At 40.7% G+C, this 27,795-nt stretch overlaps 1 protein-coding gene across 2 annotated transcripts in view; it reads left to right on the top strand.

Moving 5' to 3' along the window:
• Positions 1-27,537, top strand: part of glis1b (GLIS family zinc finger 1b) — a 78,618-nt gene extending 51,081 nt beyond the window's left edge. For both annotated transcript variants that reach the window (XM_088312874.1, XM_088312873.1), the window contains 7 exons: positions 7,037-7,198; positions 10,741-10,851; positions 14,594-14,735; positions 18,835-19,018; positions 24,114-24,274; positions 25,689-25,844; positions 25,925-27,537. In XM_088312874.1, the coding sequence (XP_088169000.1) occupies positions 7,037-7,198; positions 10,741-10,851; positions 14,594-14,735; positions 18,835-19,018; positions 24,114-24,274; positions 25,689-25,844; positions 25,925-26,061 (1,053 nt within the window). In that variant the 3' untranslated portion in view covers positions 26,062-27,537. The remainder of the gene's footprint in view (positions 1-7,036; positions 7,199-10,740; positions 10,852-14,593; positions 14,736-18,834; positions 19,019-24,113; positions 24,275-25,688; positions 25,845-25,924) is intronic.
• The last annotated feature ends 258 nt before the right edge of the window (positions 27,538-27,795 follow it).

Here is a 27,795-nt window from a genome sequence, read left to right as displayed (position 1 = left end):
TGATAAACTTGAAAAAAATTCAATGAATAAACCTTGTTAATATTTTATTTTCTAAATACTCTGGTGTGTCAAACTCAGATATTTTGTTGTTATGCTTTTGTTCATTTTAATTTTAAATTAATTGTACTTTTTTCTCTGATGAGGTGAGGTTACCAAAACACTCCATCCATCTGCTCAATGGTCCGGCCCGTCTGTGGCCCGCCAATCAAAAAGTTTGCCCACCCCTGATCAAGAGCAAACGTCTCGATGTTATTTTTGCTGAGTTATGTGCCTGACTTTTTTTTTTCTCTACTAGATGGCTAAAAATGTTTTGGTAACTGCGTTGAGACTCACAACTTCACTGCATAATTTTTATCATTTGAAATCCATCTCTGATAAAATTATTTTCGAGAAATTACAGGGAATATTTAATGAACAAAATTATACCCACAAAAAAAGATTCAAATTTGATATTCTGGCTCTTCCACATATACCGGTTTGTGCAGTATGCCTCAAGATTGCAAATTATGTTTTAAAGACAAAAAGTGAAAATAATGTGGTTAACAAACATTTGAGCAAGCCTTTTTTTTTTTACTAGGAATGCGTCGTCGCAATTTTCCGGCGTGCAGAAGCGAGTGAATCTGCCATGTAGGCACATTTGCATACGCACAAATTTGTCTTTGCGACTCCTTTTCGATTCTTATCTTAGCACGAGACGAGGCCGTCCGTCCGACTAAAAGGCGGTGGAAATGATATGTGTAAACTATGTTATGTGAATGTTTGAGCCAAGCTGTGTTTAATTTGCTCTCCTGACGAAGCGCATGAGAAACCTGCCTCCCTTTAGCTGTCTCATTGAATCATGTGGATATAATTTCATCCATTTACGTGTTTTCTCCTCTTTGCTGTGGTTGCCACGGGGCATTTGGAAGCGGGCAGATTAAACGCACATGTTCTTCCTCCCCATCTGCCGCTCGCCCCTTCCGAAACAGATCCCGAAGTGTCGGCAGGTTTTCCCTCGCAGAGAAAGACACCTTGTGATAACGAACCAATCGTTGCACCGAGTCTTGTTTTCGCGCTTCGAAACGTCCACAGACTGCTTTTGAGCGTTGGCACTTCAGAACGTGTTTTATTTGGCCGCTGTTTTTTTTTCAGCCCCTTCGTCATGTCTGTCAAGCTTGGAAACAGGACGGGTTGAACTTGAAGGGTAAAAGTAATCACAGTGGAAAGTGGATTGCGGAGGTTGCTGGGGTTTTTCAGGACCTTTTCCATTTACGGGGCGGCGGGTCTCGCAACATGAGGAATTGCGATTTTCATGCGAGTTCAATCGCATATCGCGGTCATTAGGCCGAGTTCTGAGTTTGGGTCATGAACATAGAGTGAAGGTGCTTTGAGCCAGATTGCAAATGAGCGGCGCTCGCTCAAAGCCACCAACCGGTTTATCGGCCTTTTGTGAATTTATTTTCAAATTTCAAATTCCTTTTTGTATGATTTCTCTTCCCTTTGATTTCTTTTAAGTGCCGTGAAGCGCCACCTGTAAAGGCCGTTAATCAGCTACCTGTCCGGTATGTCAGCAGACACATTTTTAGCGCTCCATAATGGACGGTTTGTTCCCGTCCGCCGCAGGTTTTCTAATGAGCCGCCGCACGCGCGCAGCTCTTGACACTGCTCCCTTTTAGCCTCGCTCGACACTGTTTGGCCTTCACCCTGCCAGTCAGGAGTCATTTCCCATGAAGGCCTCAGGCCATCGCCACCAGTTTGCCTGTCTGTTGTGATCAGCTGCCCCCCCCCCCCCCAAAACTCCGCCCCCCCTCCGTTCAGTCATATCAAGACCTCGCTGTCATCTCCAATGTTTACGGAGCAATTGAACCCCCCCCCCCCCCCTCCTGCTCCAGATCGAGATGGAGTGCCTCCGCTCGTGCGGTTACCTGCCGGTTCGCCTCAGCCGGAGGTCTCGGAGAGGAAAAGCAAACATGTTTGAAGCAATTCGAGTGATTAGAGCTGTCTAAGCGGTTTTCCCAGATAATATCGAAGGCAAGATTAATCTCATGTCACCACGTTTCACTGTTTATGGAACTTAAAACCCACGTGTCCGTCACTTCGCTGCAGTTGGAGTTCATTCGAAAGGAGCATAGCGACGTTTACCGTTGAATGTGGTTTGGGGATCCTTTTGGGACTTTTCGGGTTCATTGTCAGCAACTGGTCAGTCCAGTGGAAATTGAATGCATCAGCGACTTTCTACAATGCTTTTTCATTGACTTCATTGATTTTTATTTATTTTTTTAATCTTGACTGCAGCGCTTGCAAGTTTTTCCGCATTTTACGGTATTATTTTTTTTTTTTTTACAGTCAACCCTTTCCTATTTGAAATCTGCTAATTGACTAATGGACACACCAGAGAGAGTTTTCTGGACTATATATCTGTATATAACAGTATATAACTCTTTTTTTGGAAAAGAAAAAGGAAAACAACAGAACGACTGCACCAGGCTATGAGAAAAAAATTAGTTGTTTACTGCATGTACAGAACAATTTTGTACTGTGAATGCACATAAAGGTACATAAACAGATTGTTAAAACAGTGTCTTTTAACACGGCAACAACTTTGCTAATATAAACAGAACAGACCCAAGAGTAAAAAAAAATCAAGATTTATTTAGCGTATTTTCTGAACTATAGAGCGCCCCCTACTGGTGAAAGAAAAATCTACAGAAAATCTGCACCGTTGTATTAGCCGCATGGTTAAAAATATAGCAAAAAGGTAGCATCTTATAGTCCGGAAAATCCGATTGTCAACTAATCGACTTTACAACTTTGCATCGACGAGCGTTTGGACTCGCACCCTAAATCTTGATTTGCTAATGGTTACTGCTTGAACTTTGATGAAATAAAGTTGCCATATCCCAATAAATTAAACATACAATTTAATCAATCCGTTTTGCAGTGCTATATGTGCATCATACGATGCCCAAAGCAATTTACAAAGCCTCACGTTCACTTATTTGAAGTATTCATTCAACTGGAGAGTAAAGTGGTGGCTGCCGCTTCTCACGCTGGATTTTTTTTCTTTTTAGTTTAAAATGGATGACTTTAACCAGGAATCATCTCTATAATGTGGCCAAAGGCGAAATCCGGGTCAGTTTTTGTGTCTGTTAATGATGTACATAAATCGTGGTTGCTTCAGACCAGTTGCACGGTACCTAGCTAGCTAGCTATCTAGCTAGCTAGCTAGGGAGAGGTCCGTCCAGGCCTGAAGTTGGCTAGCTCCCTTCATTTGCTGTCATGCATCACGTTCAAGTCTGACAACGATATTCTAGGATCAAAGTCAGAAAATTCAAATTCCCTGATCACTTTTCCATGCCCACTTGAATGCTAATTTTCATCCTGGCGTAGAATCGACGTCAGAAGCTTGAAGTCGCTAATCAGGCGTTGTTGGCATGGCTACGTCCACTTAGCATTTTTCTTTTTGAGTTACTTCTTTTTCAGTTGTGATCATGAGCTAATTCAGAATAGTTTCTCTAGTTACTTCACAACATTAGCAAAGCTATGAGAACATCATATTCAAAAGTCAAGCTAGTTAGCGCTCGGTTTTAAAAAAAAAATGTTCATCTCAATTTCATCTTATTTTTCTTTTTTTTTTCAATTCAACTCAGTTTTATTTAAAGAGCCTTTAAAAGAGAAGCACAGCTGAAACATCTTGCTGTATATAAATACAAGTTGAACATAAGACAATTGAAGCGTTACGTGATATAGAAACAATGAAACGAAACATTAAACCAAATAAAATACAAAGACAAGCACAGAGTAAGCTGTGTTGACATTTTTAATGTTTCTTTAATGGCATCGTTTTTGCAGCCTTCATTTTTTTTTTCTGCGGCAAAGTTGCACAATATATGTTTAATTCAACATTTTACGCTCAATTTCAACTGCAAACCACAGAAGAAGGGAAAAAGTTTGCTCCTTTTCCAAATAATACACAAACGGGGCGCAGACTGCTGGGGACAATTCTGAGCGCGCCGACACATCAGACGCGGTCACCCGAACCGCCTCTGCCATAACGGGTTTGGGTTTCGGTGATATTAAATGGAGCCATTGTGAATAGAACGTTCAGCCTGCGTGTCGTGTGAGTGAAGGAAGACAAGTGGGGATGAACCTGATGAAGCGCCAGGACTGTTGGACGGATGGTGTCACTCTGCTTGGCTGCAACCGGATCTGATCTACGCTTCGCTAATGACCCATGCCGACATCATGAAAAATAACAATTTGAACTAAAAACTCCATTTTTTAAGGGGGTCTATGATACATGGAAGTATGCAGACCATATAAATATCATTTCATTTATCGTTTAAGCTTCCCATACGCTTTAAACACATTTATGCAGGAATGTAAACACTGACTGGAATTGATTTAACATTTCAAAACAGACCATAATGAGAGCGAGCAAGAGCGGCACCAGCCATGGGCAAACTACGGCCCGGGGGCCACAGGCGGCCCGTAAAACATTTTAATCCGGCCCGCCGAACTTCATGTTTTATTTTCAAAATGCTGTGGTTTTTCAAAGATATATATATTGTTGTAATGGTTTTGTTCACTTTCATGTAAAATTAAATGAATTTTTTTTATCCGATGAGGTGAGGTTACCAAAACACTCCATCCATCTGCTCCTGGTCCGGCCCCTCTGTCAAATTTTAGAACCCATTGTGACCCGCCAGTCAAAAAGTTTGCCCACCCCTGATCTACACTGTCTCTTTACAGTAAACAAACTTTTTCCCCATCATCTCACAATATAAAACAATAATCACAACCAACGATGTACATTATAAAATTAATCCCCAGCTGTTGTTTTCTGTGAGCGTTACAAGCAGGATTAGACTGGATGGCATTCAGTCATTTTCAACAAAAACTAAGATGTGCTGGAATACAGTTGCATTCTTATTCTTTAAAATGTAATCAAAGTAAAACAAGTATGGCGCTGTCTAGTGGTTGACAGTGGAATTACATGCTAATATACAATACAATACAACTTCATATAAACCAGAGTTAGACCAAAATAGTTATGGAAAAAAAATATCGGTTTACAGTGAACAGCTTCAGTTTCACAGATTTTTTTCTATTGCATTTTTTCTGCTTTTTTTTTTTTTTTTAAGTGCATAGTGTTCTAAGAGTCTGACTTGCATGAACAGTCTTCCTCCAATAGAAAAAGAGGCTACAGTGGGGCAGAATGAAGAAGAGCCAAAGTTTGGGTGAAATACGCGAGTCACGATGTGTTTAACGTCATACTGACTATTAAAAACATTATTTTACAAGAGTGTCTCCAAAAACAGTCAGTTATTTGTTGAAAACATTTTTTTTTTTTTTTTTTTCGTTTGTTTTTTTTAATGCTTGGGCTTGAAAACAGGTTTTGTTTTTTTGGTTTCATTGTATTCTGTAGTACAACATCAGCCAGCCAGCATTGTCTTGCATAATAGTAACGGTAAAATAAAAAGTGACACTTTCACAGATTTTTGCCTATCACAGGTTATTTTTGGACAATAAAAATATTTGATCGTTTTTCCACCTTCAATTCCATTGTCACTCTTCCACCTCTTTGTACAAGCTAAAAGGTCGTATAGCTGACAAGTTCCTGTAACAATTAAGCCTGCTTACATTGATGTCAATGTGCCTCTTAATTCTTTAGTGTTATGTGTTCCATGTGTCGAGAAGTAACATTGAAGTCACAACTGCACACTTTGCGGGTCATGACACCGCCGAATGTCCGGATACGCGAGAAGCGCGCCCCCTCTGAATCTTTCATGTGTTAACAAATCTATGGTCTTCATTGGCTGAGTGCTCGCCATCAAATGGGACAAGCGGGGTCAGATACGAGCTTGTTTACAGCCACTGTCACTTGTCCGTCTCATGTGCCATTGACGCCGGCGAGCTCTCGGCTCATGCTACGCATTACAGCCCATTAAGCGCGCTCCACTTTCCACTAACTGCCACTTAGACGCATGCCGTGTCTTCAAAGTCACTGCGCATTTCATCAAGTGGACGTCCACGGGCCAACGGGAAAATAGATTTGTAATCGTACCACCCGTGTTTCAGGAGCGTCACTCCCCATTCCCGAGGCGGCAGTGCTGGATATTTCGACTTGTGCAGCTGTGCAAGTGATCAGGGGGACTCGTGGAAAGTGGAGGACGGGATTCCTCCATTTTGCTTCTCCTGTTCAGGGTCGTTGGGAAGCTGGAGGCGAGCCCGCCATGCGTTGATCACCTGTCAGTCACAGGATTGGAAAAAAAAAAAAAAACATACCAGTAGCGTACAATGGGGTGGGTCGGCAGGGCATCATAAATCATTTAGGCAAATCCTGAAGGACGATGTTTTGTAAAACAGTCAATTTTTCTTCCTGTAATTCATATATTAATTGCTGTACTGATGTGTTAAGCGACCCAAAAAATCATATTTTTTTTTTGTTAATTGGCTGATTAATCGGTTATCAGAATTTTATCATTCATTGCCGTTGACAAAAAATCTAAATCGGTCCGCCTCTAAAGCAATTGCACCATATGATGATGTACTCGTAGAAGATTTAAAAGCTTGTGCATCATTATTCAATGCACTAATTTAATGAATTGTGCTTCTCCTTTTGGTGTTCCCACCTTGGCCACCGGGGGCAGTATAATACGGTAATATAGACACAAATTGGGTCACCACGACTCTCAGTGACTCAATCCGCTGCAATAATAGGGGTCATTTTTCGCAGAGGATAAAGAATATATGCCTGTGAGTATTGTTAATATGGATGAATATTTAATTTTATTTATTATATTATATATGTGTTCAAAATGTGCTGCCACTGTAATGATTCATCTTTATTAAAAAAAATAAAAACATTTGAATTCATTATAATGGTCAAATTTAATGGACTGTCTAATTTGAGTCATGAGGTTGGCAACGGAACAAATACAACTAAAGTCAGGCGACCACCGTGCCTGAATCCAACCGGACTTATTTGTCTTTATTTCTGCAGGCATACATTCCTCTCCTAAGTGTTGTAATCGACTTGCTTTTTCCTCTGCAGTTTGAGGGCTGCAACAAAGCGTTTTCGCGTCTGGAGAACTTGAAGATCCACCTGAGGAGCCACACGGGGGAGAAGCCGTACCTGTGCCAGCACCCCGGCTGCCAGAAAGCTTTCAGCAACTCCAGCGACCGCGCCAAACACCAGCGCACTCACCTGGACACGGTCAGAAACCAACAAGTGTCGGCGCCGTTTGATCTCTTGATTTTTTTCCAGGCCGGATCGATACTTGGCTCGAGGCTGCGTGGCTCGATTTGCTCTCATGAGAATTCAGGAGGAAATTGTAACTCAAAAATTCGGCACCATACAGCACTGCACAAATGTTTTAGACCACGCCCCCTAACACATTTTCAATTTTTTTCTTTTTTTGATTCGTTCTGCGCATCCTCCTCACAGTTGATGTTCTGGGTTTGACTCCGGGCAGTGGCCTACCTGTGAGGAGTTCACGAAAAACTAACAAAATGATGAAAAGCTAAAGTTGAGAACACATTTTCATTAATGTAATAAAATTAAAATGAAAATGCTTTAAAAAATAAGTGGAAATACATGTCACATTATAAAACTAACTGTAATTATAACAAAAATTTATTATTATTTTTTTTAATCTTGCTCTTACCAACTACTCCATATAGTTACAAAAACTAAAACTAAAACTAATAAAAACTAAACTAGAACGCAGCATTTTCAAAGAATACAAACTGCAACAAACCTGCTCTGAAAACTAATTAAAGCCAACAGAATTGAAAAAATAAATCAAAATGATATTAAAAACTAACAATAATGAAAAAAATCAAACCTAATTAACTCACTGGTCAATTTCTACCCTGTGATTGACGAGCGACCAGTCCAGGGCATACCTCGATTCTGACTCAGCTTGTGTCCACATTCCTTGAATATGCAATTTATGTTCATTGAACACTCTTAATTTTCAATACTTTAAATTTTTTTTTTGTCTGTATGTGCTCTGTGATTGGTTGGCAACCTGTCCAAGGTGTACCCCGCTTCTCAGCTGGTTTCCTCCAACCTTCCAAAAACGAACGAGCATTCAAGAAATTCAACGAAAGGTCCAAAAAAATACTTGATTGAGTGACACTTACCTGAGTGTCTAATGTTTATTTTCATTGGCGTTTACAGGTCGGCTCGCGTGGAGCCAAAACATTAAGTAGCAAACACATTAAGTTTTGGCTTTGAAAATAAATGTTGGCTTTGTGGGAAAGATTCTTTGGCACTGAAAAACATTGCGTTATACCGGTTTTTATAGGGATTTTTCTTTTTTTTTTTGGGGAGTTTATAGCATGAATGTCAGTCTTTTTTCACGGACACTGCTTTGATTGTTTTCAGTGTGGTCGTTTTTCAATGTCAACTTGCTGATTTTATTTAATAACTTTTACAGAAAATTTCAACTGGGAGTGGCATAAGGAATAATTGAAAAACTCTCAGTGCGATTGATAAGATTAATTGTATTTAAAGAGCGTGAGACGAGCAAAACTGGGAAATATGGTCTCTCGATATGACAGATTTTCTACAAATTTCAGTGGGCCTAGAACGTATCCCACCGCGATCAACCGGGGTTAACTGTATCAATTTACATTTGATTTTTTTTTTTCTTCTTACATCCTCGGTTCAACAAGCAAAATGCATCTAATCCGACGTTTATGCCACGTCTGCCATATCGTATGCAATTTACAACCACGCTGCAGTATTTCGACTGAAATTGTCCCCAGATTGCCTCCATTACGCCCACGAAGCTTAAGATGAAAAAAAATGGATTTCATTTTTCATTTTTTTTTTATTATTGCATTTCCATTTCTTGACTTTGCTCCCCATGTGTCCACCTGTATAGGAAAGCCACACGTGTGCATTCTGAGTCACTGCCTCATCTTAGGCACAATATTGAATGTGGCCTTGTGTTATTGTATCAGTCAAGTTTCCCACCATCCACTCTTTCCACAAGTAGGACAAATGATACAGCTAATCTGGGCGGGCGATGCTTACAGCTTCACATTAACACCCTGCTAAAGGCCCACTCTGCCAAGAGCACTTGAGGGGAAAATGATTTTTAAGCTTTAATGATATTTATTCTACACAGAAGTCACGCTTGATTTTGGTGACTGGAGGCGCCGCGCCACGCCGGGCTGCAAAACAAACACGGCCCAGATGAGTGGCACTGTAAGCGCCTTGGAATAGCAAAACGTCTTATTTACAGAGGCCGTCAACATACGCGCAGGAACAGCTAATAAAGACCCGTATCGACTTACACTTTAATAGGCGTCTTATGTTCCTGTGGGGGGGGCTGCCGTGAAGGCGGGGGCGAGGGGTGGCGATTTTGCAATACGACATGCTATATTTGCTTTGTTAATGAGGCGAGAACAAATTGATTAGGAAACGCCAACTTTTCACTTGTCATTTACGATAGCTCAATTGGTCACATAGATTGAAAATCAATAGAGAATGTAAAAAACTTGACATCGATATAAGCAGTTGTTCGAGTCACGTTCACCATCAGGTGGCATTGAGACTTGCACATTCCGTAAAACAAGATTTTGCCTCTGATGAAATTTACCAGGTTGACATTATGCTGATAGAAAAAAAAAATAATAATAGTGATTTAAAAAATAAAATAAATAAATATATATATATATTATATATATATATTATAAAAATAAAACAAAAATACAGTAAAATATGTGCTATATTATGCACAATGAGGTATGATTAATTTTTTATTGCCAAATTATTATTAGATCATCTTGATCTTTTTATATTGTGAAAAATAAATAAAAGTAAGTTCAAAGAGTAAAGGAAAAAAAATGATCTCATTTACATTTGCTAAAAAGTTTACTTTTTTGCAGCAACTGAAATTGCCCAAAATAAAAATAACACTTAAGGCATTGAAACACACTCTCTAAAAAAAAGTTGAAAATTTCCCACCAACAACAGCACATTCAAGAAAATAACAATCATTTTAAAAAAAAAAATCACATTTAGGACAAGCTGCCTTCTAAACAACTTTCCAAGAATAATAATAATAAGTGGTTCGGAAAATGGATGGATAGATGCATTTTTCAGACTTCTCTCTAAGTGACCCAACACAAATTTGAGTTTTCGATTAAATTTGTGCAGGTACTGTACATTTTATTTCAAATACAACAAAATTCTCATGAGAGGAATACGGCGATTATTTGGAGACATTTTGAAACTGGTTGGAGTGCGTCGCAAATGATTGCATATGTAAAACATGGAAGTATTTGTGAATGCTAAAATATCACTATTAATGTTATAATGTTCTATTAAAAAATAAAGAAAAAAGAATGAGCCATCTTATAATTTATTGATTATTATGGGAGGAGTTGAATGTTCTGCTCCGTTCATTTCTGACTTTGTGAGCTCATTGTCGGCGTTGAAGCTCGGTTCTTGTCGTTTTTATTTCATCTGACCTGATCAATATGTTAAGATGAGCTCTGCATATTCATGAAGCCGAATAAGATGATGTTGCTGATGCCAATCAAATTGTGTTTTATAATCAAATTGTCTTCATTTTCCCTTCTTGCTTTATGTCCTTCACATTTCCTGTCAGCTGGGAGGTAAGACTTCAACTTGACCTTTTACCTGCCTTCACATCTCATTTCCTCCCACTTTTGATCCCGCTGGCGTCCAGCTTCATTCCGTTCGCTGTCTAAACGGGAATGCGTTGTGCCTGCTTACAGAAACCATACGCGTGTCAGATCCCCGGTTGCACCAAACGATACACTGACCCCAGCTCCCTGCGCAAGCACGTCAAGATCCATTCGGCCAAAGAGCAACAGGTGCGCAGAAAGGTAAGACAAGCTTGCTTGTTTGGATTGATTGATTGATTTTTTTTTTTTTCTTTTTGACAAAATGCTGCAGTTTTGCAGCTATTGTTCAAATCTTTTAGAGCCCGTTCACATGGAAACACGTTTCACTTCTTCTTTCTTCTTTTTTTTTTCTTCTCTGTTTTTTTTTTGGTGACATTTTGTGACTGCGCTCCAGCGCCCACTTCAGTCTTGGCATACACATTGCACCCTTTCAGCCTTGTATTTTATTTTGTATTTTTTTTTATTTTTTATTTATTTATTTTAACTGGTGTCGATTTTTTTTTTTTAGTTTTCTTTTTTTCCCCCCCACTTGTAATTTTATGGCAGCGATTTTGCACATTCATAGGGGAGAGGCTATGAGTGTATGAGTTCAAATGACACTGTGGTACTTTTTCTCATTGATAAGACATCTAAAAAAAAAAGAAAAAAAAAATGAAAAGCCTAATAAAAATTCTGCCTCAATCATCATTGTTTTGAGTTTGCCTCCTCTCTTCTCATGCAATTGGATTATTCCATCTGTTTACTGCTAAAGTGGAGTGGAGTGCACTTATATAATAGTTTATCTCCACCATATCCACATGTGCAGACTGAGATTGACAGTCGGATTTCAACTTGAATTCCGAAATAGGGTAGCAAATAGCCAAACAAACTTTATTGATCCACTGGAGATGGCAAAAGGAAAATTGTTTTTTTTTTTATTTTATATAAATTTTTTTAATCAAAGATTTGAATCTAACAAGGCACTTTTGACGTCAGTGTTGATTTTCCTTGACTTGATTTCAAATTGATTTCATTTATTTTATATGCCCATCATGATTTTTAATTTGAATCTCCTCCACTGTCTTTTTTATTTATTTATTATTATTTTTTTTTTTATGTAGCACTTGAGCCTAAACATTTGCCCACCCCCGAGCGTCGTGTCATTTCCAGTTACATTGCATTGGTTTCCTGCAACCTTACACAAGTCAAACATTGCATTTTGCACATTATCACAGTTTAGCCCGAGTAATTTGGCTTTGGCTCGGGCCTGGCTTTCATTTCCACCACAATAGATCAGGTTTGAGCGCAACTCATTGTGTTCACGGTCAAAGGCCCATTCTTCTCCCTGACTGGAAATGAGTAAATAAGAGAGAATGGACTCATTGTTGTGGATAGTGGCAGGCCGCGTGATGTGTTCCGTTCGCTGCGAGCTCGTAAAGGGAAACACATGTGCGCTCGTAGCATTGTTAATAAGCCGTAATGCACAATCCCCTCGTGGCCCAGATGTTATGGACAAATGTCAAACGCAAGCGCTCTTAACTGCGCTTTTGGAGCGCGCTTCACAGCAAAGCGCTTTTTTGGAGTGTCGCCGCGGGGTGGAGAGCGCCGCGCCAATTACGCGTGATGAATGTTTCTCCGGGAGGATTCCCAGGAGGAGCCGCGCAGCTTGTGTACAACGTTTGCCCCGTTACAGTGTGAAATCAACACGATGACGGTGTCGACTGATCCGTCAAAGCTTGGTGATGACGGCGCTCGTAGAAAGATAAAGTTGATTGCTGTGAAGAGTTGCGCGCTTGTATGTTATTACTACGAGAGGGGGGGGCGCTAAGTCGGACCAAAGGCTGAATGTAATTCTACGCAAGATGACGATTGACGCGTGCGCCTGATTGGGCGGTTTGGGAATGAGGACGAAGAATGAAAACATCTCTGAAGTTGACCTTGTCATGTTCTGTTTTGCTGCTGATTGACTTCAAGCACGACCACCTTTTATTCATTTTAAACATCGTCAACGTCACGAGTTGAGAGGAGAAATTGGTCGTGGTTAGCACGTCTGCCTCGCAGCTGTGAGGTTGTGGGTTCGAATCCTGCTCATGGGACAACTTTTTGACAAGGTGGCACACTGCAAAGGGAAAGCATAATTCACAATCGTTGCTAAGCGACAGAACAGGAAGTGGCCTGGTGCTCTTTTCGTCTGGTTTGGATGTGAAGGAGGCAAAATTGTTTTCCTGGCAGCAGCGTCAACAAAGTGTGTTCATGACAAGATAATTCAAAATAATTATATAATGTTAAAAAGTCAAAGAGATCAAATAAGTGGATTTATTCATTTATGTATTTATTTATTTATTTATTTATTGGTTGATTGATTGATTTCTTGATTTTCTGATTTATTTATTTATTTATTTATTTATTTAAGGTTATGGGGCTGTTCAAAGTTCACTATTTACAAATTCATCAGTTCATCATTTTTTTGTGTTCTTTCTATTACAATCAAAGATGCCACAAGATAGCATTAATAGGAAACCAGGAATTTATGTCAAGGATGGATTGTTCATGGGATACATGTCAACTGAGAGACAAGTTGGAATATTCCTGAGAAGCTAAATGAAGCCTGGGTTGTTATTTGAAATTACCGAGGGTCTTTGCTACGTCTCCATTCTTCCAGATTTATTTTTTTTGCTACAAGATGACTTTGAGACAATATTAAATTTGAGATGATACTTAATATTCTTTTGAGATCGTGCACTTTTCTACTCATTCCCGTCGGTTTACTGCATTATAATCTCATCACGAGTTGTTTTATACCTTTGTGACTCTAAATATTTATTTCCTGTCGAAAGTCCAAGCAAAGCAGAAGAATAAGCGTGCTCATCTTCAGCGGTTTCGTTCCATTTAATTCAGACCAAAAGGCAATGCATTTATAAGCCGGACGTGTGCGGATACGATTTATTCGTGACTTTCATCGCGTTCTTAAATGACAAATCGTCTTTGTGCGAACGACACGACGTTGCGTGGTGAATCCTGCTTAATTGTCGTGAGAACGCTCTCCCGCAGCGTTCAACATGGTGGCTCGGTGATTGTGTGTTTTATTAGCTGGCTTCCAACAATGCGGCCTTTACAGCACATACGAGACTTTACAAACAATATTTGTTTATAGTATTGGCTGAAAGTATAGACTGATTGTTTGCTCGTGGGCTCTCGCTGACAATGAGAACAACATGGAATATGGCAGCGCACATGAAAGAAAGTCCAAATCAAGTGCACATTTGTGGCCGTTCGCTTGTCTTGCTCGCAGGCTTGCGGCTGATAAACACAAAGTGACGCATCCCGGTACCTAAAATATGCATTTATTTTATTTATTTTTTTTTTTTTATGACCACATGTTAAACAGTGGATATCGCAAGGCAGCTGTTGCTGGTTGCTTTGACTCAAGTTTTTTTTTTCTGGGATTTGTGTTTTATTTATTTATTTATTTTACTCAGAAGCACAAGCAGAACATGAAAGCTGCGGCCTCCAGGGGGCGCCACAAAAAGGTCACTCAAAATCAGTGTTGCCACAGTTACTTTGAAAAAGTAACTTTGTTACTTTCCTGACGACTTGACTTTAGAACAGGCGAGAGCAAACTACGGCCCGGGGGCCACATGCGGTCCGTTAAACGTTTTAATTCGGCCCGCCGAACTTGAAAAAAAAAAATCAATGGATGAGGATACCAAAACACTCCATCCATTTTCTCCTGCTCCGGCCCCTCCGTCAAATTTTAGAACCCATTGTGGCCCGCCAATCAAAAAGTTTGCCCACCCCTGACTTTAGAAGTAGCTTCGATAAATTACTGATTACTTGATTTCAAAGTAACTAAATGAGATAACCAGTTACTTTGCTTGATTCCCATTCTAAACGTATTGAGGGCTGAAAAAAACAAACGACCGAATCCGTTTGCCACCCGTGATGATATGTATATCATTTTCAGCTCCGTCCGTGTCCTCACCTGGAGCAGGACGTGTTGAGCGACTGTCTGTCCATGCAGCATCTTCAGACCTCCAATCAGACTCAACTTGTGTACAGCAACAAGGAAGGCTGCGCTCCAGGACTGAGCCAAGACGTATTTACAGGTTAGACCCTCCCACCAAATAAATACTTGAAGTGTTCAAACACAAAAACGGCACTGTCATTTATTGTAAATGTACAATTGTGCTATTATCTTCAATTTGAATTGACATTGTGGTTTCGCTAAAGTGGTAAAAGGATTTTCGAGGGGGGGGGGGTTGTTTTTTAAGTCTGGTGTCGTTATATTGAACTTGTTGACAGTCAACAATAGCCAAGCTCAAGCTACGAGGCAGAACTCAAATGGTCAGCAAGTTAGGCAAGTGAGCCAGAATCATTTTAAGACAATTGTGCAAAACACTGCTTGCTGCGGCAGGCAGGAATTATTTTTAGGTCTGGTGTGCGAGCTGGAGCCATTCGATTGTTTGCTGGGCAATTCTGCTGAGTTGGGAAATGCACTCGGATAGTTTAAAAAAAAAAAAAAAAAATCTTGTAATAAAATGTTCTATGCGCTAAACAAGGCATTCTGATTAATTATGTGTTTGTAGAATATGAGTTGAGCTGCAAAATCCAACCGGGTGGGCGGCCATTTTGTCACTTCCTGTCGACTGAAAATGACGTCAGAGTTGCTCAGCTTTCAGGTGACGACCTTTTTTCTGAAGCTGAGCCTTGACGGACTGGTTGACTCATGAAGGCGCGTACAACATATTATTGCAAAGATTTTTTTGGGGGGGTTGACATTTTTCGGGAATCCATCCGATTGGAGTCAACTTTACCTTTAATCACGGGATTGGGACGGGAGTTGACGGGAGCTGATGAAAGAAAAAGAAAATACATTTGCAGTACTTTTGGTTTATTTATTCAAGACTGAAAAATATTTGATTTTGAAAAGTGACCGGCTTCCCTCCGTGACATCAGACACCGGATGCATGTCAAGATGCTAATTGTCTCCGTCGCGCTATGCTAATATTAAACCCACAAGCTAGCAAACTGAGTAAAAAGCATTACGCAGCAAGCAAGTACAGTTTTTCTGTTTCACAAATAAATCCGGACCTTTTGGTCGGTATCTTTTACATTTCTGGACCTAAAACATGCCAGTGTGTAAAAGTTAAACCAATCTTTTAACACACTACGGCTGAAATAATCCCATTTTGTAACGAAAACACCAGCGAGAGGAGTCGGCGCGTCCTCTGTGCTGAGCAATTGGTAGTAAGACCGCAAGAGATTGGCCTCGTTTCAGGCAGCATTCATTCCAAAGTCGGCTCACGAATGATGTGCCAGAACGTCCGACGACACCTGGTGAAGTCATCACACAGCCATCGGTGGCCATTAAGAACCTTGTCAGCGTGACTGACGTGGCTTGTGGTCAGTCGTGGAAATCCCGCAGTCGACCCAACGACGACGCACATCAATTCATGTCATCGGAAATTTGCAATCGCAGGCTCCTAAGTGCATGCCGGGCCGATAGGTGGCGCTGTGACATTTGTGGTTTCTCAAAGCAGCTGAAGGACTGCCAAGTTGTCGCGGTGTTCCTCACGCCAGCTCGTTTTAATTGCTTTTTGGAACAGTTTGTTAGTTTTTATTATTTTTATAGTTTTGCAAAAATGCTTTGTTTTGGTTTAATTAGTTTTGGTAATATATTTTTTTTAACATGTGTATGTCGTATTTGTTGGGTGCAAGAAAAGAACCAATGTCACAGTAAGTATTGCGTAATACCTCCTTGACTTCTGAATGATAATTAGTTGACCAACATGAAAACAGAAGATATTTTTGGTTATGTTAATTTGAAATGTTGTTTCTGTTAGTTAAGATTTAAAAATAAAATTTCACTTTTTCGCTTGCAAAAATATATATATTATTTTAATAATAAAAAATTTAAATAATTAAAAATTAAAAAATAAAAAAATTTAAAAATTTAAAAATTTAAAAATTTAAAAATTAAAAATACAAAAGGAAAATAAAAAAATACAAAAAATATATATAAATATATATATATAAAAATATAAATATAAAAAATATAAAAAAATTTAATTAAAAAAATAAAAATGAAAAAAAACCAATCCCATTTTGAAGACAGCTGTGATTGGCTCCAGTAAGCCGCAACCCTTAAGTGGTACAGATAATGGATGGATAGATAGTTTTAATTACTTTGTTTCTCCTTTTAATGGCTCGTTTTGAAAGCAAGCGTTCGAGACCCACATCAAATCTGACCTGTTGGCCTTGACTTTGACACCTCGTATGTATTTTATTTTTCAATGCTAATACTTCTTTCAATGTCAATTCCTATTTTCCTACGATGCTAAACTGTGTTCTTGTGCCAAAACTTAATGGCAGTGTTCTGGCTGCATCCATTCCAAATGAAAACACAAAACGTGCCCATGACGCATTTCAAAAGGCCAAAGCGTGGGTGCATTCAGGGTGATTTATATTTTTACTCAGGACATTTCACCTTTTATTCCCGATGACAGCCAACCCAGCCCCTTTGTTTGCATTCCCTCATCTGAACGTGTCTTGTTATGCAAAGAATGCTTGGCAACAAGCAAGCGAAGGAAACGTTTCTTCACCGCCGTGCGGCCGTCCATTTTTCCATCAGCGGGCGTCAACACCACTTTGGATTAGGACAAAGACAAATGCGTTTTGAAGATATTAAAGACAAAAGAGCGATGCCCCTGTGGGCCTCCCGCCTTTCTGAACACATCTGTCCTTGTTTTTCGGCCTGTACGCCATCCAGAATCCCCGGTGCTCCTTCTTATTGTTGCTGGAACTCGGAGCGTCATTGACAAGTGTGTTCGCCCAAAAGGAGCCTCCAAATTTTGGCCGTTCACCAGATCCTACCCTCTGTTCCTGGATCTTGTGCGAAAATCCCCCAAGGAGCCACCAAAGGTGCATGCCGGCTTTAAGTGTTGCAGGCTGGCCCAGGTGGAACAAATACTCACATACTGTATTTAAATAGAAATAAACATGTCGTATGTTTATTTAAAAAAAAAAAAAAAACTGTAAAAGTGAAAGCGCCGATTCAGCTCCTTTTACATCACAGTAAAAAAAGTACAGTCTAAAAAATTTACAGGGGAATTAAAAAGTCTTCACACCCCAAATCTCAACCCTAATCAGACCATAACACATTTTGCAAGTTTGGCGATTTTATTTTAATACAAAACATTTTGGCTGAAATAAAAAATGGAGCTCGTGTCAGCGGGAGATCGCAGATAGTAAACCTTTTTTTATTTTTTTTTTTTTTTTCAAAAACATCATTCAAGCTGTCAATTGCAACGCCAAAATGATGTTTATTTGTCAACTAAACACAAAACACAGATTTACTCTTCGCTTGATGCTAACAAGCAAACGCCATACATAGGCTAACAAATAGCGTTGCGGTGTTATTACCCATTCAGTAACCACAAAAGGTTGAGCAACACACCAAGACAGATAATAGACCAAAACGCACACACATATTCTTTGTCCTCTGCAAAGAATGACTAATATCGCTGCAGCTTACTGAGGCGCGACGGTGCCTTGAGATAAGCGTTTTATCATCCGCTCACACACTCATATCTCAAGGCACGACTGTTTCGTACTTTTTGTGACATTTGCGGCGTGAATTTTTTTCTAGTGTAAAATATCGTTAGCCTCTTAAGAACATTGTTCTATCATTTCTAATTTACTGTCACAATAGCAATCAAAATGATTTTTTTTTTTTTCGATCCGTTTGTGTAGATTGTCATAAATCTCGGTTGCGGTCATCCACTAAGTTCGAATCGAGGCAGCTGGACTTTTTTAATTAAATTTCTGTGTTTTCTCATTTTCTTTCAAAAGTGACTTGGCCGATTATATTTTTCAGCTAATGTGCGTTGGCTCGAAAAAGATTGTGAAACGTTCTAATGATGTGGCCATGGAGATGATGCAGATGAATATTTATTTAACAACAGAAAAAAAACAAAGGCAAGCCTGTAACCGCTTCCTTCCTTTCAAATGTTCCGCTGTTGGAGCACATGCAACATTTTAGTTCATTACGCAGCAATAACTACAAGCAGCTGAACGTACGGCCCCCGTGGCGACACACACACACAAGGACGACTTTCAATTTCAAATGAACATTTCATGTGATTGGATGCAAGTTGTCAAAACAAAAGCCCGATTGCCATCAATTAGCCGTGTTTGTCTTTCAAGGCTTGTACGCCGGACCCGGCACCCCCCACCACCACAGCGCCTCCGCCGAGCTCCTCTCCCCCGCCGCCGCCGCCGCCCCCAGCGCCACCGCCGCTGACCTGACCTCACACACCAGACAGCACTGCCTGGACCCGGACCTCAACAGCCCTCATCATCTGTCGCCCATGGATGGCAACAGAGACGGGTGAGTCTGAAGGACCGGGCATATTCAGGTTCAAGGGGATGGGGGGGAATTTTTTCGGTTATTTGGAGAAAATCGCACCTGACTTGGACCAGCCCACTTGATTTGACATTTACGCACGCACGGTGTTTTGTTCTGAGATAATGCGCTAAAGATGTACAGCGCATATTTGAATTGGGATTTTGCAAGCTATGCAAATTATTTTGGAAGTAAATTCAACTGAGTAAAAATATTTGTTAAAAAATTTATTAATCTCAAGCTCTATTTATTTCCAAAAAAAAAACTAAATAATAAAGTTAAATATAGTTGAGTGCTATATACGGGAAATAATGATTTTTAAAGCACTAATATTATTAAATCTGTTGCATCGGTCGCACCCTGAACCGTTGGAGAAGGTGAGCTTCCCGTCTTCATGATTGTACAAGAGAATCTCCTCGGACTTGATAAATAGATGAATCATACTGATAATATTATGAAGGTCACAACGCAGAGTCTCCCGCTCCGTTTTCCACCCATTTCATTTGTCATCCTCATTCCCGGCGGAACCAAACGCAAGGGGCGATCCCGTTTACCGGGTCAACTTGTGGGCCCCGCTGACACAAACTCGTTCGGCCCTTCTTCCTGGAAACGCGTCCGTGCGTCCCCCCCCTACGGGAACGAGGGGGCCGCGCTGGTCACGGCGAGGTCGTCGTGACACATCACTTGCTCTATTTCTGGCGCCCACCGCGCCGTTTGCAATGTCCCACTGCAGAATCGAAGCGATGAGCAAATTTCTCCTTGCTGGGAGGGAGTCGCCGTGTTAATGAGAGCAAACTGTCAAAGCATGAGGTCAATGGGGGAGGGGCGTGTTCTGGTTTTGCGAAACAGACTTACATCAGGTTCCCCTCTGTTGACGACGACGCGGCGAGCACTCGCCGATCGTGCAATGAGCTTGTAGCAACATGTCATTTCCGCCTCATTTGCAACGAGAACAAACAAGCGGTGCCGTTGGGTCATCGATCTTCGCATCGCCGAAGGGGGGCAAGGCAGGGGAGGGGGGGTCTTCGATGGCAAATAGGATCCGATCAACCTTGTTACAAAAAGATTTTGTTTGGCGTGGACTGGTTTAAATGTTGTGTTGTTGTGTGTGTGTGGTTAGAGAATGTTTCCGATGAGTTAAGGTGATTTGAAACCGTCTTGAAACCTTAATTTGAAACCCTAACCCCTGCATGAAGCCCTAAATCAAACTCTAACTCTCTAGCCCAAATCGTTTTCTTCTACTTCAACACTCGTAAAGCTACTGGGTCAAAAATATCCCAGTTTTGGGAGAAAAAAAAAAATTGGACCAACTCGCTAACCCAACTTTTTGGGTTGTTTTGTTAAAAAAAAACAACCCAAACCCAAAAATTGGATTGTGAATGGACCAAGTAGTGGGTCAACCCACATTTTTTACCCATTTAAAAAAAAATGCAGTTTTAAAGATTCAAACCCAATCTTCAACCCAAATGGTAAAAGTAACCCAATCTGCTGAAAATCAGCAGCAACTCAGGAAAATTGGTTAGGAAAACAATCCAGCATTTGTTTGCGATATGTGTAAATGAACAGCTGGAACACGAATCATTCAAAATGAAAAACCGCAACGCCACACCAAATGAAAACCTTTTGGGTTCCATTTGCCGAGCGCAACACCAAACACGACTTTTTGTCATTGTCGGCGGTCATCACTCACTTTCGGTCGCTATTCTTTCCAAACAACAAAGTTTGTCAAGCACCAATACACTGCGGCCGTGTCTTTTGACCTCTTTTCGCGTCGAACGTGTCCCCCGCGAAAAGAGCGTCCTTCCATTACAGTCGGCTGCCAAAGTCAACGGCAGCGGCGCACTTGTTTTTCCCAAACGGCTTAGCGGGACATGAAACATTTGGACCAAATGATCAAGCCGCGGCGTGGCGGCCTCTGACCTCATCGCTTAAATGTGTTTACCCGGACTCAAGCGGACCATTTACAGTCGCCGTGCTTTGTGTCCGCCCGCCGCTAATATTGCAATCTGTCGGTGAAAATGCATTTGCGGTGTGTGGACGTCTATCGGCCGCTGAATGTTGCCGTTGACGGGCGCGTATTGATATTAGAGCCCCTGTGCAAATATTAGCGCGAGGCGTTTAGACAGCGCCGCCGTGATTGACGCGGGCTAATTGAATTGGAGTGGCGAACGGCACGACATTAAGAGCTGCCACTGTGAAGTGGCGCGATGGCGGACCTCCTCCAAAATAGTTTTCATAGCGACGTTAGTTTTTTGACGTTGACAGTGAGAGGAAGGAGTAAAGAGAACCTCACTGCGTTTGTTTGTTTGCCTTTCGAAAAAAAAACGTTATTCACATTGGAATGAATGGCAATAGACACCTTTGAGAAAGCCTCTTTTCAATCCCTTTTTGTTAACCTAATAACCCTTAGGTTTCGACATGGGTTGTCAAACTAGGGCTAGGGTTTCAAAGTAGGGTTTCAAACTAGGGTTTCAAAGTAGGGTTTCAAAGTAGGGTTTCAAACTAGGGTTAGGGTTTTGAAGTAGGGTTTCAAACTAGGGTTAGGGTTTCAAAGTAGGGTTTCAAACTAGGGTTAGGGTTTCAAAGTAGGGCTTCAAACTAGGGTTTCAAAGTAGGGTTTCAAACTAGGGTTAGGGTTTTGAAGTAGGGTTTCAAACTAGGGTTAGGGTTTCAAAGTAGGGCTTCAAACTAGGGTTTCAAAGTAGGGTTTCAAACTAGGGTTAGGGTTTTAAAGTAGGGTTTCAAACTAGGGTTAGGGTTTTGAAGTAGGGTTTCAAACTAGGGCTAGGGTTTCAAAGTAGGGTTTCAAACTAGGGTTTCAAAGTAGGGTTTCAAAGTAGGGTTTCAAACTAGGGTTAGGGTTTTAAAGTAGGGTTTCAAACTAGGGTTAGGGTTTTGAAGTAGGGTTTCAAACTAGGGTTAGGGTTTCAAAGTAGGGTTTCAAACTAGGGTTAGGGTTTCAAAGTAGGGCTTCAAACTAGGGTTTCAAAGTAGGGTTTCAAACTAGGGTTAGGGTTTTGAAGTAGGGTTTCAAACTAGGGTTAGGGTTTCAAAGTAGGGCTTCAAACTAGGGTTTCAAAGTAGGGTTTCAAACTAGGGTTAGGGTTTTAAAGTAGGGTTTCAAACTAGTGTTAGGGTTTGAAGTAGGGTTTCAAACTAGGGTTAGGGTTTCAAAGTAGGGTTTCAAAGTAGGGTTTCAAACTAGGGTTAGGGTTTTAAAGTAGGGTTTCAAACTAGGGTCAGATTCGCCATTAACGTTAAAATTCTAAATAAGTTAAATGAAAATGGAAATAAGTGTTTTTCACAGGACAGTGATGATATGCATTTAACTTTCTGGTTTGACAATAGGTCACTAAATTATAATGTAATTTATTTTAAAATGATAAATGAGAAAGGAGACAAACACAAAAATAAACTTTTTATTTAAAACAAAAATTACTCACACATTCTTAACATTATTTTCCCTTTTTAACATCAACAAATAATCTGACTTTATGTCTGTTGAAATCGTATTATGACAGAAATTATTATTTGCTATTCCTTGCACAAAGAGATGTTTTTTTTTCTAAAAGTTTCCCTCATTACGCTTGCATGACCTCAAACTCAAAGTCCACTGAATTTCACAAGTATTCCACACAACTTTATGAAGCATCAGAAATAAGAACAATAAAAAAAAAAAAAAAAACCTGCTCCTCACGGTTGAGTTTTATGTACCGTAATGTTTGAGGCTGAATTAAACCCTTCAAGCCGCTTCCGCGAACCCAAATGCAGAATAAATCAAATACTGGCGGCGCCGCTTGACAGCTTTACGCTCGTTGCTCATTTACTTGCTGGGCCTGCATCACGCACGGCTCTCAGAGGAGGTCCGAGCAGCACCTCGGGGACGTCCTCGACCTCCTCGGCCGTGTCCGGCAGCAGCGCCGCCGCCGTCGTCGTCGTCCTCGCCGCTGCCAAGCATGTGCTTCTTCAGCAGCAGCAGCAGCACTTTATGTGCCGCATTCCTCATCTGCACACGCTAAGGAGCTGTTAAATATTTAAGGGAAGCTGACTTGCCAGCTGCATTTTGTTAAAGGCAGTTACAGTGTTAAACCATCTCCAGTGGTGGGCAGTCAGGGCAAGTAAACATACATATAAACAAATACAATAAATAAATAAAAACAGACAAAAAATTATATATATATATATATATATATATATATATATATAAAATTTAAAAAAAATCCCCAAATAAACGGGCTTTCCATTCCTTGGTTTTACTGCCTCCGCAAGAAAAGGTATGATGTCATTCAGCTCCTTTCATATTCCCTTTGCGGTAAATATTTTACAGCTACGACTTGGATAAACACCATTTGCCGTATTTTTCACAATGACAACACGCGTGTTGAACGGCCGGTGACGCAGAGCAGACGCGCTCGGTGTCGTGTGGGGCCGAGCGCTTCTGCACAAGCTCACCCGTCACCCGGGCGCGCCGCGGGCTGTGGGCGGTCGGCGTGTATTCACGTGACACAAATCAGGATGGATATTGATTTTTGTGTTTTCCAAACACACAGGGGTTAAAAGACTATTTTCATTTTGTTTGTAAATAACGGGTGCTTCCGATAATTCATAAAGAAAAGAATATGTTGTGACATTAGCTGTCTACATGTGTTGCTCCACCTATTGATTATATTTGTTAGCCCGTCTATGGCATTTTTAACATTAAGCTATTCAGAAATTGAACATTCAAAAATGTTTTTTGTTTAGTTTCGCGGGGAATGTTTTAATGTCACGATCTTCATTTCTTATGCTAAAATTTCTTACTGTTTAAAAAAAAAAAAAAACATTTGCAATAGTACATAGCACTCGTACATTTCTCCCCAATGCAAACTCGGTCAAGTGTTTGTTGACTTTATCGCACAGAATGTGTTTGTGGGGAGCCCCAAAGTTTCCACACGTCTCCTTCTTGGCGGTGAGCGAGCCTGCGTGGAGGTCCGCTTGGGATGTCATCACGCGTTTTACTCGGTCAGAGTCCTGAGATGATGGATTGATATTGGAAGACAAAATCTGTGTGTGTGTTTGTGTGTGTGTGCGTGTCCTTCAGGATGTCAGGTCCGCTCCTCTCACCGGGGATGAAGGGAACAGGCAGCCCCCCTCCCCCGCCTCCCCCTCCTCCTCCTCCTCCTCCTGCATTAGAGAAGCATCACATCCAAGCTCAGCACAAGCCCTTCTCTCACTATCACCACCATGAGAACCCCAACAACGGTAAGGCCAATGAAGATGTTTTGCTCGGAATCACTGGACACTTCATTAGAGACACCTGCACAAAAAAAAAACAAAAAAAACATCCAAACAAATGAAATCGTTCATTAAATAATAAAACATTTCATAAAAAAAAAAAAAAATATTTAGAATTTTTTTCCTGAACTAAATGATTATTAAATTTAATACATTTCCATGTTATAAAATATTTCACAATGACGAAAAGTCTGGACAGTTGAATGGCATACCTAAGGTGTACCTAATGATTTGTCCCGTGAGGCGATAATGCACAAAGCGGATCCTACTCGGCAATGCTGCAAAAGTTGAAATGTCCCCTTTGAAAGGCTGACTTGCATCTTGAACATTTTTAGAGACAGATAGTGGGTAAGCCGCAAAAGCCGGGAGCCAGAATGAGCCAAGTAAACAGAGGCCGGCGTGTCGCGCTGTTCTCAGAGAACATGGCGAGTCTGGCGGTCGGGTGTTCGGGTGTTCACCCCGTCGCGCTTGAACGTTCAACGCTGTTTTCTCGGCACCCTCGAACACACACGAGTGCGCGCCGCCGTCACCACTTTGTGGTCACGCTGTCGCCGAGACATGTTCCAAGAAGGGTCGTCTCGCCACTATTGTGACTCCTGCGGTCGGCACGCAACGACAACACAGACAATGGCGAAGACTAAGTTAAGACTTACAATAGCGTCGAGAATAAAGAGTCGCAGAACTTTTTGGGGAGAGGGAGAGAGGACAAATGTTTCCAAGCACGCTCTCATAATCTTAACGCTAAACTTGTCATCTGAGTGATAAGTAGGGATGTTCAATATGACTCAAAACCTTTACCAGTACAGAGTATTCAATCTTTGAGTATTCACAATACTGAGTACTAATACGTACTTTTGATATAAAAACTACCACAATGACAAAAAATTGCAAATAAAGACTTTCCTTTCTGATGATGATTTGCCAATGAGTCAAAGTATAACGCCAACTTCTGTCAAAGGGGATTTTTTCAAATTTGACTTGCCTAAAGTATCGGTGTGGCTGTATCGGCTGCCTCTATGAGTACCCGATACCTTCAAAACGGGCCAGTATCAGCTCAATTTGCAAGCATTTGCGACCTGAGCCTTCAGTGGGGACTTAATCCAACTTTCCATAATGCATTTTATTTGACTTGACTAAACTCTAAAAAAATGAATTAACTGAAAAAAAAACCAACTACCTAGAGGCTGGTTTAGCGCTGACGTCATCGAGAGCCAACTCTCTGGAATTTGAAATGAGACAGCCACATTGCTGATTAAAAATTAAATTACATCAGACGGTGAAGGTCCTTGGCAGATTAGGTTGTCATGGCAACTAGAGGCTCCATTTTGGTTGCACAATGAAATCTGGCTTTTATTTGACTTACCTATTTTCCTCCTTGCAGAATTCCAAGGTAGCTTCCAGAGCTGCTTCCACTTCTCGGACTCCTTCCGCATGGAGCAGACGGTGAGCGGTGGCGGCAGCGGAGATTCTCACGCCTACGCTTCCCATCAGCACAATGGCTTCCACATGGCCACCAGTAACTCTCTGTGCTCCGCAGGTGAGTCATCCCATAACGGTTCCATTTGGGCCAGGGAGATGATTCCATCTGTATCATGCTTGTGTGTGTGTGCCTTCCAGGCTTCAACTTGAGTCAGGAGCTGCAAGGCGGCGCTGGGTGCCAGTTCTCCTCCAGTCCAGAGGAGGGCGCCTTCTTCCAGACGAGCAGCTTCGAGCGCGGCCTCGGCCACATGTCGTCAGTGTACACCGAGTCGTAGACATGGATAGCATTATTTTGACATTTTTATCATCACAGTCATACTTCCCAGTTAGACAAGCGGAGCCTTCCATAAACTTAAATTTTGATTCTAATGAAGTATTTTGAAAATCATTTTGGTTTATATCTGGTGAAAGTTTTTCATAATTTTAAGTTCACGTCATCAGTCGACATTCGCTTTCTGCCAGCTGAAAGTACCAAGGCGTCTTTACCAACAATATGAAAAAGTCTCCACATAGATATTGCTTGAGTGTTGAATCGTACGTGGACGCCATATTGGATGTGGCAAAGTGGAGCTATGGGTGAAGATAACTCGTTCATTCGCTGCTTAAAGATGTAGCCAGCGTTCGAGCACTCAAAGACAGATCTCATGGAATAAAGACGAGGGCCCGACCGATTAATCGGCCAGTAGATTAGCTTTTTTAAAATCAGCAAAAATCTGCCATTGTTGTTAGTCATTTACACATAAGAACATAAAACAAAGAAGAAAGAAAATCTGCCTGATTTTTTTTCGCTATGATGTAAAGTTCAACACATACTATCGGCCGAAATTTTAAAAATTAAAATGTTCTACGAGTAATTAATATCTCTATTGTTGTATGTATCAAGGGACCAAGAAAGAAGTTGTTTTATTGATCATATATATTTTTTAAAGGAATGATCCAATTAATCAGTTATCAGAATTTTATTCTGCCAATATCAGAATCTTCATCAGCCTCAAAAATTCTATATTTGTCGGGCCCTAATTACGACTCAATAGTGTATTTTGATTGCACAGTGAACTAAACCCCGCCCCCGCCGATCACAGAGCCACTGGCAATCCATGTAAATCTGCAATATAGAGACTATATCAAAAACATTTAAACTTATTAAAACACTTTGTAAAGATATTTGAACACACAAAAATTGCAAGCATTAACTGTATAGAAAATACTGTACATATTGTTGTCAACGTACGTGGATGTGCCTTTAAAAGGCGGGAACTGGCTGGGAGACGTGTGACGTTGGCAAGTTTGCGTGCGAGTGTCTGGGTGTGAGCTGTGGCCCTCCTGTGTGAGTGTGTGTGCTGGTTTTATTGTTTAATTGTTCTTCTTGTGTTAAATAAATGGCTTAAAAGTTAAGCAGTGACTGTGGCTCTCCTTTCCCGCATGCAAGAGCATGACAGTTTTTGTACAATTTTGTACTCCCACTTCACAGCTGCATTTTATGATCTAGATATTGTAAATACAGATTAAATATGTACTGGTCAGATTTTGATATTTATCATCACAGTACAAGCATATTGTTAGCTGTAAACACACATGAGAACATTTGTAAGTGTGAAAGTGTTAACCATTGTTTTTGGTGGCTAGGGATCTATTTCCCAAGTATATTTTGGTTTGTATGTGTGTGCGTGTCTTTGCAAAACCACCAAACCACCAAAAACAAATCACGAACATTTACTCCTGATTTGCATCACATATTCAGTAAGTAAAAACCAACGCGACAAAAGTATTTTTCTATTCTTTACTATTCAGTGATGTGTGTTCATTGTACAGGGCAGGAACTTAATTGGGTGTGCTGAGCTTGCTGTTTTTTTATTTGTTTTTTTTTTATCATTGATTTTTGAATGCATAATTGGCGCCATCTGATGGAAAAGTTAAAGTGAGTTGAGGAGATTCTTTCTGACAAAAGTAGTTCTTTGCCGCCATTTTGTGGCATCAGTAGGTAATGACAGTTACAGCAGAAATTTGTT

This window comes from Idiotropiscis lumnitzeri, chromosome 13 (genome assembly GCF_059441095.1).
Source record: "Idiotropiscis lumnitzeri isolate Australia: NSW breed Sydney's pygmy pipehorse chromosome 13, RoL_Ilum_1.0, whole genome shotgun sequence".
Lineage (NCBI taxonomy): Eukaryota > Metazoa > Chordata > Actinopteri > Syngnathiformes > Syngnathidae > Idiotropiscis > Idiotropiscis lumnitzeri.
This window is presented reverse-complemented; position numbering and strand designations above follow the sequence as displayed.